The sequence below is a fragment of the Gavialis gangeticus genome, unplaced genomic scaffold (assembly GCF_001723915.1).
Source record: "Gavialis gangeticus isolate Ggan-Ray unplaced genomic scaffold, GavGan_comp1, whole genome shotgun sequence".
Lineage (NCBI taxonomy): Eukaryota > Metazoa > Chordata > Crocodylia > Gavialidae > Gavialis > Gavialis gangeticus.
The window spans coordinates 28571725-28580841 of record NW_017729033.1 but is presented as its reverse complement, the minus strand read 5'-3'; the positions used below and the strand labels follow the sequence as shown (position 1 = coordinate 28580841).

The 9117-nt window shown below is 41.2% G+C and overlaps 1 protein-coding gene across 1 annotated transcript in view; it reads left to right on the top strand.

Moving 5' to 3' along the window:
• Window positions 1–9117, top strand: part of MAN2B2 (mannosidase alpha class 2B member 2) — a gene marked incomplete at its 5' end in the record, with an annotated part of 52929 nt that overhangs the window by 16478 nt on the left and 27334 nt on the right. Inside the window, 4 exons of the mRNA XM_019525813.1 lie at window positions 1812–1984; window positions 3089–3204; window positions 4835–5012; window positions 6711–6909. Of these exons, the coding sequence (XP_019381358.1) occupies window positions 1812–1984; window positions 3089–3204; window positions 4835–5012; window positions 6711–6909 (666 nt within the window). The remainder of the gene's footprint in view (window positions 1–1811; window positions 1985–3088; window positions 3205–4834; window positions 5013–6710; window positions 6910–9117) is intronic.

The following is a 9117-nucleotide window of genomic DNA, read 5'->3' as shown; positions in this document are numbered from 1 at the left end:
CTGTGTGATCTCCCCTGCACTAACCTGGCATTTGTCACCTCAGTCTCCCACTGTCATACAAGCTCCCCTGCCTCACGAGACCACCTGGATTCCAGAGCGCTTTGGTCCTTAGGGACGAGGATGGGAAGTACAAGCCATAGAAGAAACGGGAAGCCTGGATGCTGTGGTGGCTGCAGCAGCCAGAGCAATGGGGGGAGTCTGGGGGCTGCAGTTTAACCCCTCGTGGAATTCATGTGGCCCGTGGGCCACCATTTGAACAGCCCTGACAGCCAGTCAAAACAATTGTATATCTCCTTGGTCTACCATGGTCAAGGCATGCAAGTAGCTTTAGCCAACAGTGCACAAAGGAATGACGTGCAAGCTATCTTTGACTTTGCAGCCTGAATAACCAGCCTGAATGACCTCATTTACAACTGGATAACTGGGTGCAGCCTTTGGTACAAGTGCAGGACTCAAAATCATGTGTCCAGAGCTGTAGTTAGACCCTGCAGCTTGGTTACAAATTTTAGCAAATGCTTTGGATATTGGAAAAACTGAACAGTGGCTTAAGAGTTACACTAGTTGTCTTCATCTCATAGTTTTGTTTTCTATCTGTGAATAACTTTTTTTAAGGAAGTACAAGATTGGTAATAAATTAAACCAAACACATAGATTTTTTTTTAAAAAAACCTGAAAACAACAAAACCCTACAATATCACTGGTCCTCTCCTAAATGCTGTCTTTTACTCTTTGCTCCCATGAATAAAACTAAACCAAAGATGCATCCCCATGTTGCCTGCTGATTTTTTGTCTTGACATGAGAAAGTGTTTTGATTGTTGGGGTCTGCATATCAAGTGCTGTCTTGTCTGCCTAGCAAATTGTCTCAGAAGTCTTGTTCACACTGTAGTAATGTTTCTGTAGTTAGCTTACCTTAAACAGAAAATTGTAGAGACTACACTCTGAAATGTGGTTCAGACTCAGTCAAGGAGAATTACACTGAAACCATTTATTACCACTGTTTGCAAAGCAGGAATCATAAAACTTAGGAAGGCTGAAATTAAAGATAAAAAATTCCCTAAAGTGTCTGTATTAAAGTAATCATGATCTGAAAGTCCAAAATGGAGTATATCCTCAGTTATATAGAAATGCTTATAATGGCAATCCCAAACAAGAAACTATAAAATTATGATTCTTGCAAAAAGGATCCCAAATTATCATACTCGCAGATATTTATTTTACCATCTTAATATTTTAAAACTTTATTTAGAGGTTATTCTGTGTGAATATGGACCATAATTTAGTTTTTTTGTGTTTACATAACAGAAAAAATACTAAAAGCAAAACTAATATGAATTAGTTATTACATTTTTGGAATTAATTCCAGTGAAAACAGTTTGGGTGTGTTATGATTGAAAGGGGGAATTGTATGACAAGGGTGTGTTTTATTGTACGGATCTAAAACCTGAAGTGTCTTGTTTTCTTTTGCTATGTGTTGAAATTTCCTGAGAACAGTTTTCATCTATTCATCCATAAACCTATCTTGTTGCCTTTATTTGGACTTAGCGTGAACCTTCATATGAACTTTTATGTGTTGCACAGCCATGTCTCATTGCTTATCTCTAAGCGTAGCATGGCTTCATTATTAACATGGAAGTGTAATAGCAATTAATTGCAGTAGACACAGCAAAATTACTGTTATGAACAAGCGATTTTTCTCTCTGAATATTTTTTTACTTTTAAATTCCACTGTGCTTAACTGTAATGCCATATGCCAATTAAACTTGTAAAGGGAGCACGTTTATTACTAATACAATCAAATTCTCCTTTGCAGAGGGTCATGGATTTTTATATGAAACCTTTGGAATAAGGCCTCAATTTTCATGGCATGTAGATCCCTTTGGAGCTTCTGCTACTACACCAACTGTTTTTGCTCTTGCTGGTTTTAACACCCACGTCATCTCCCGCATAGACTATGATCTGAAGGACAAAATGCAGAAATCCAAGGTAAAAATACCCCAGATGGCAAAACCATTACATGCAATTCCTTTTTCTGGTGTTTTTACAGTTTTTAGCTTCTGACTTAGAGTATTATATCTCTGAGCTTAACACGGGGAAAAAAGATTATTCTTCTCTGGAAAACCACACTGTTTCTTCTGTATGGCAAAAGGAATACATTAAGACTGTGTCCTCTTACATTGATCAAGGCTTTCTGACGTGGTCTGGGACAGAGGTATTTAGTCTAATTGTAAAAGTATACTATAAAATGTAGACTGTAGAGCAAGCCATAAGTATAGTTCCCTTCATATTGCAGCTTAGGAGTTGAATGTGCAGAGTATAAGCAGAGATGACCATGTAGACCTCTAGTGTAAGCGAGTCTGTATTTTAATTTGTTTTTAGGATTATAGTGTAAATCAAATTTTCTGACAATCTAATTAGATGTATTTGTGTTTGTAAAATTGAGCGACAGTTATTCCTACAAAAACATAGGTGGGAGCTAAGCAAGCGTCCCACAGACATTAGCCCTTTTGTTGTAGTCTTTCCATATCTTGAGTGAGAACTCTAAGATATAGCAAATTTCTGGCTTTTAATTTTTAAGTTGCATTCTCCTTTAGACATCCATGATGAGACCCTCTACAGCTCAGGTGTGCACAGGCTTAAGTGACAGAAGAGCCTTGACCAATTAATTGTGCTTTAGGTAAAAGTTATCTGAACCATAAGTGAAATCCTGGTCTCCCTTGAGGAGCTGGTAAGGCTCCCATTGACTCCATGGGAGCCATCACTGATTCCCTTTCTCTGTTGATGAATTGTGATTAATCAGTTTGCTTATTTGTTTTTCCTGAAGACATTTTTGAAGATTGAGAAACCATTCCCACTTTTAGTTTTTCAAGGGCTGGTCCAAATGCCATCTAAATCAGTAGAAAGGTTCCCACAGATTGTATTGATCTAAGTTGGTCCCTAGGAGCCCAGGTCTGCCGTGACTTACAGATGACTAGTTTTTGCCAAAGCTGGTGGGAATTGTGTCCATGTAAAAGAGAGCAGAATAAAGCTTTGAACTGTGCAGGCATATATCTTACAGTGTTTTATAGTATTTCTTTTTGTCTTTTCTAGAAGCTTCAGTTTGTGTGGAGAAGTTCTCCCTCCTTATCTGAAAATCAGGAGATCTTCACTCATGTTATGGATGAGTTCAGCTATTGTACCCCATCACAACTGCCCTTTTCAAACAGGTTTGAAGCTTTAAACCCTGAGCAAGCATTGGTTATTTTGCTTCAGTAGCATCAAATCTTAGGCATTTAGGCAATATGAAATGTATGGTCATCTGCTAGGTCTATTTAATGTAAAAGACTTGCACTTCATGAGTGCTTTTTGTTCCAGGTGCTTGGTAAATGGAAAGGGTGGCTGGACTCATTGAGCTTAATGCTGTAATGTGCTAAGGGCCATAACAAGTTCTAGCCACCACAAGGTGAGGGCGCACAGCACCTCAAACGATTGAGGCCTAATTCTTTCCTCACCGTAAAACATAGAGTCAGTAAAAGGCTTGAAAAAGCCTTTCCACCACAGCAGGATTGACACTTCTACCACTGACACCTCCATCTATTTAGACTCTCCTACCTGCTTCCTTTTTCCCAAGAAAAAGTTAATAAAGAATATAAGTGGTGTGAAATAAAAAAAAATTAACCAACTCGAATAGAAAAATACTGTAAGTAAAGGGTGAGGGGAGCCTGAAAAGGGAAAGTGTTAGAAACTCCATGAAATCCACCAAAGGCTTCACTATAGTTCATTCATTTTACACAAAAGGTACTCAGCTGTCACCCCGATAAGCTATAGTATAAAATTATGACAGACTGTAAGCCATGTCCGTCAAGAAGTGGTCTTTGCTGTGGAAACATTTGAAAATCCTTAGTAGGACTCAAACCTACAATTTTTTGCATGGTTTGGATTATTTAAGAAATAACGTAGTTATAAATCAGGGTCCAGCAACCTTTTTATAAGCCACAGGCCAGAACAACCCAGCTCCAGTCCAGCTTGGGCTGGGTGGTTTCAGCAGTGCATCAGCAATGGGGAGCTTTCCCTGCATTTAGGCTGGGGCAGGCAGCTAGGAACCGTACCACCCTGCTTCCCCCCAGTTTTTTGCTTCGTAGTGCAGCTTCCAGCGAGTGAGAGAGCTGCACTGAGACTAGGCAGCTGCAAATGGCATCATGCTGCCACTGCCTTTCCTCCCTTCCTCTCATTCTTCTTCTCCCCCTCTCTGGCTGCAGCATGGACACAGCTGGAAGCTGCTTGGTCCCATGCCACAGCTTGGAGGAATTGTGGGGAGAAGCAGCAGCAAGATGGATAAAGTTTGCAAATGCTTCTAGCCCAGAGGCTAGAAGCTGCATCCAGGGAGTAGTGATCAGGGGGAAATGGCAGCTGCCTGGCCCTGGTATGGGAGTTGGAAAGCCCCACCACTGCTGACACGGAACCGTAAACTGTTGTCAAGCCAGAGCTGGGAGGGTGGGGAGCAGCAACAGAACAGGAAAAGCCCTCCAGATCTGCTGGTTGGATCCAGTGGACTGGATCCAGCTCATGAGCTCTATGTTGCCAACCCATTTTAAGTGAAAGGCAGGGAGGACTTCAGGCTGCTATAAAGCAGGCCAAATATAATTATTTTCAGACAGCATAAGATTTTTCATGTCTAACCATGAGTGAGCACCCAGAAAACCAGATGTAAAAGAAATTAAGAACTAAGAATGCATGTCATCAGGATTTGTGTCACTGAACCCCCAAGTATCAACAGATTTAGACCTTAGAACGCTTCCATCCATAATTTTCCATTGTGTCCATCTTTGTAGTGAATTGCCTTCTCTTTCTATTTAGATCGGGATTTTATTGGAATGGAATTGCAGTGTTCCCAGATCCACCAAAAGATGGTGTTTATCCAAACATGAGTCTTCCTGTTACTGATACCAGCATTCACCTTTATGCACAGACCATGGTGGCAAACATTAAGAACAGGGCAGCATGGTTCCGAACTAGTGATGTCCTGTGGCCATGGGTGAGTGTATCATTTAGTTTATCCCTAATTATGGCAGAAATACCCAGTAGTAGGATATTTTTGTTTAAGCGGTCACTAAATCTGGGATTGGAATTTTTTGTCATGTTCTGACACGTAAATTCTTCATATTCCATGTTAATTTAGAAATCAGGTTCCCCAAGTAATTAATGCAATCCTATTGCAAAATATGTACCTAAATAGCAGATCTTTTCTCTTACCCTCAGTTAGATGATAAATTCTTCAACACAGGGGCTAGTTATTGTAAACCTGTACCGTATCTAATGTAGCAGTGCCCTAATCTTAATAATGCAGAATTTATCACATAAACGCATAGTCCTAGTTGTAAAGGATGTTGAAAGTATGTATTCACAAGTTGAACCATTAGAAAAAATGCCTTTCCCAACATTTGCAGAAATGTCTCTTTTTTGAACCCTGAACTTCTTAGTCAAAGTTAGGGATTCTTTCATGGCCACCTTTAATGGAATGTTTGTCACTCCAAAGAAAAAAATTATTTCTTGCAATTTCTGGATCCCTGATTTATCTCTATGCAGCTTTTTTCCACTGTTATCTGCTCAGACCATAGGTGCACCAGCCCAATGTATAAAAGCTGTCTTGGGGAGAAGAAGAAGTTTTGAACTGAATGAATGGACTGTAGTCCTAAGACTACTGCTTTGTCAAGGCCATATATAGGTTAGTTGCAGTAGCAAGAATATACAGTACATGAACCTCAGATATGCCCATTCAGGTTGTCTGCTTTATCTGTTGTATTCATGGTCCTTAGTCTGCCAGAGAACCTAATCTTATTTTCAGTCTGTTTTTTTAATTCAGTTAACCATATCCTACTGGAAGAAATTGTCAAACAAATGGCCAAATCCTAAATAGCCAAAACTGCTGCAGCAGGTAAAACATCTGTGATTCATTCTGTCCATGAGTCAGACTCTCTCTCTCTCTCTCTCTCTCTCTCTCTCTCTCTCTCTCTCTCTCTCTATATATATATATATAGATATAGATAGATGTATATCTATATATATATGTGCGTGTGTGTGTGTGTATGTATATATAGAGAGAGATCTATATAGATATATATTTCCTGTTTCTTATAACCTGGGGTGTTTTTCCCAGCAGTGCAGTTAGGGTTGGGGTGCCTGTGTTGACTTGTGACACCCCAAACCTAACCCAACACTGTGGGCACCGAGAGACGTTGAAAAGAAAAAAAAACACGCTTTACCAGAAGAGGCAGCACATCAATTCAACCTGACTCCACAGCGTCTGTATAGATCACGTGCTTCAGTGGGTCTTTTCAGGGCTTTTATCTATTTGCTGTTTCTGGGCATATGGTGGGCTTAGCACAGGGGCACACCGAGTTTAAAATAAAGCACCATTTTGTGAGGCAGGGGCAGGAGGGCAGTTTATATCTGTAAGCAGCCTTAGCAAAGTAATGACAAAGCACAGCATGCCCTCCTGCTGATTTGTGTACTACAAAATAGCATCCAACTGTATTTAGTAGTACTCCTTAATTACTTCCACTCATGATTTTAGACATGTTTAGCGCTGATCGACACAGAGCCTACCTCCATGGCCGTGCTTTCCTCCTTTAGAGGTTAAGAACTTTATTGCAAAAACATTGGTAAGTAGCTTTTATGTGGAAGTTAAAAAATGACTAGAAGTGACCTAGTTGTTTTATTCTCTAAATTTCAGGGCTGTGACAAACAATTCTTTAATGCATCAGTTCAATACACCAACATGGATCCATTACTAGATTATATTAATAAGCATGCTGATGAATTTGGAGTGACTGTCCAGTATGCCACTGTTAATGATTACTTCCAGGCAGTGCATAGCAGAAACCTCACATGGGACATTCGGAATGATCAAGACTTTCTTCCATATTCAACAGGTATATTATAATATGTTAATTTACATGTTGTGTGTGCTTTCTCTCATCTGTATATGTATTTATGGTTTTATATTTAGTTTAATTTACTTCTCAACTTTACAAATTCACAACAATGCAACATTTGTGAAAGCCCCATGTCTAAAAACTTTTGTTGAAGAGAAAAAAGACATTGGGAAACATTTCTGAGTAATAGTGTAATAGGTAATTAGAGCTTTTTTGTGTGTTTTTTGTTGTTGTTGTTGCTGTCTCAGTAGCAGAATCAGTGGACCCTATAACTTCCACTTCAGGGTTGTAATAAAAAGAAAGCTGCACCAAGTGGAAGGGAGTTAGGGTATTTCTATGAAGCAGTAGGAACTAGGGCATGAGATGACATAGAGTTCAAAGGAAGCCTTCAGGCATTCTTCCATGTGAGACTGTTTCTGTAGTTTGTATGCTGCTGTGCAGGTATCAGTGGGCCTGCCTACACATGCCTATTAAAGCACAGCAATAAGCTCTGGAGCTTTTTGCTCTGGAGTTTCTTGCTCTCAGGTACACATCTGCATGTGCTTGCAAGATTGCAGCATGTTGAACTGGGGCAGAGCAGCCCCAGCCAGCAGGGGAACTGTGGGGTCAGCCTGCTAGCCCAGGGTTGCTCCCCTCGGTTCAACATGCTGCAGCAGGGCTGGCTAGTGCACAAGGCTGCTTCAGTGCAGGGCTAGCCAGCAGGCAGCCCCTTCACTGAAATACTCTCTTGCCCCAGCCAGCTGGGACAGCATCTAAATGTGCGCTGCTGCAGAGTTTTTTACTCCGCAGCAGGATAGTACTTGTAAATACAAGTACTATCCTGCTGTGGAGTAAATTACTTTACTCCAACCTAATAGGGGCACACATGTAGACACTGAGACTTTTACTGTGCAGCTAATTAGTCTACTGCACAGTAATCACCTCATGTAGACATGCCCAGTAAAGACACACCTGAGGAAGGAGTAGGTTTGAGGATGTGCTGTTGTTGTCCTGATCTGGAATTTGATTGGTTCTTATTCCCTGGGGATAAGTCAGAGATTTGAGAAAATAGTGAACAAGTCTGCAGAGTTCAGAACATCTGGTCAAGGCTGAGTGGGAGAAATGTAGTGGTGGATGAAAGACTGATACAAAGCAACAGGTCAGGACTGTTTCTTATTAATTTAGAGTAGACCACGGGTGTCACGTGGCTCATGGAGCTGGAAATCTGACAGTGGACAAGTGATGGCAGTGTTCGTTCTTGCAGTTGTCTCATCACCAAATTTCTGGCTCCATGGGCCTCATCCAGGGTGCAGTCATGTCATCTGGCCTGTGGGGCTGCTTATAGGCTGGAAATTTGAGTCTGCACTGTGATGTAGCTGCACAGAAAGCAAATGCACTGTTCAGCTGTATCAAAGGAGCATCAGGTGCAAGACATAGGAGGTGATAGTGCCTCTACTCAGCACTAGTTAGGCTCATCTAGAGTATTGCATGCAGCTTTGGGCTCCACATTTTAAAAAGGACATGGAGGAGTTGGAGGGTCCAAATGCAAGCTGCAGGAATGATAAAGGGCTTGGAAAATAAGCCATAGGAGTAGACGTTGAAGGAAATAGTCATGTTTCGCTTACAGAAGAGGCACAAAGGAGGGGGCATAATAGCAGTCTTCAAATATCAGAAGGGTTGCCATAAAGAAGAGGGAGAAAATCTTTTCTTCCTTGCTGTAGAGAAGAGGATGTGAACCGATGTCTTGGAATTGCAGCAAAGTAGCTTTAGATTATATACCAGGAAAAACATATTCACGGTGTGAACAGTGAGGCCATAGAATAGACTGCCTGGGGAAGTTGTGGACTCTCCAGCATTGGGGATGTTCAGAAAGAGGTTGGATAAGCAGTGGTTGGGGGTGATCTAGGAGTAGCTATGCCTGCTTTCTGTTATGGGTATTTCCCATGTTTCTGGGCTTTGCTGGTTGCCACGTGTGGCTGGGAAGGATTTTTTTCCCCGTCTGCTCCTACACGGGGTGGGGGGTTGCCTTCCTCAGAGCCTTTGGATGTTGGCTGTAGCCAAAGGTGGGGATTTTGACAGGTATGCTCCTGATGGGTCTAAATGCTCTGTCTGGGACTAAAATGCAGAGGTGCTCTTCTCAGGGTCAGGTGGACTAATCAGGTCGGGTGCAGGAATACAGTATTTCTAATGGAGAAGACAATATCTAACTTCTGAGTTCTCCAAGCT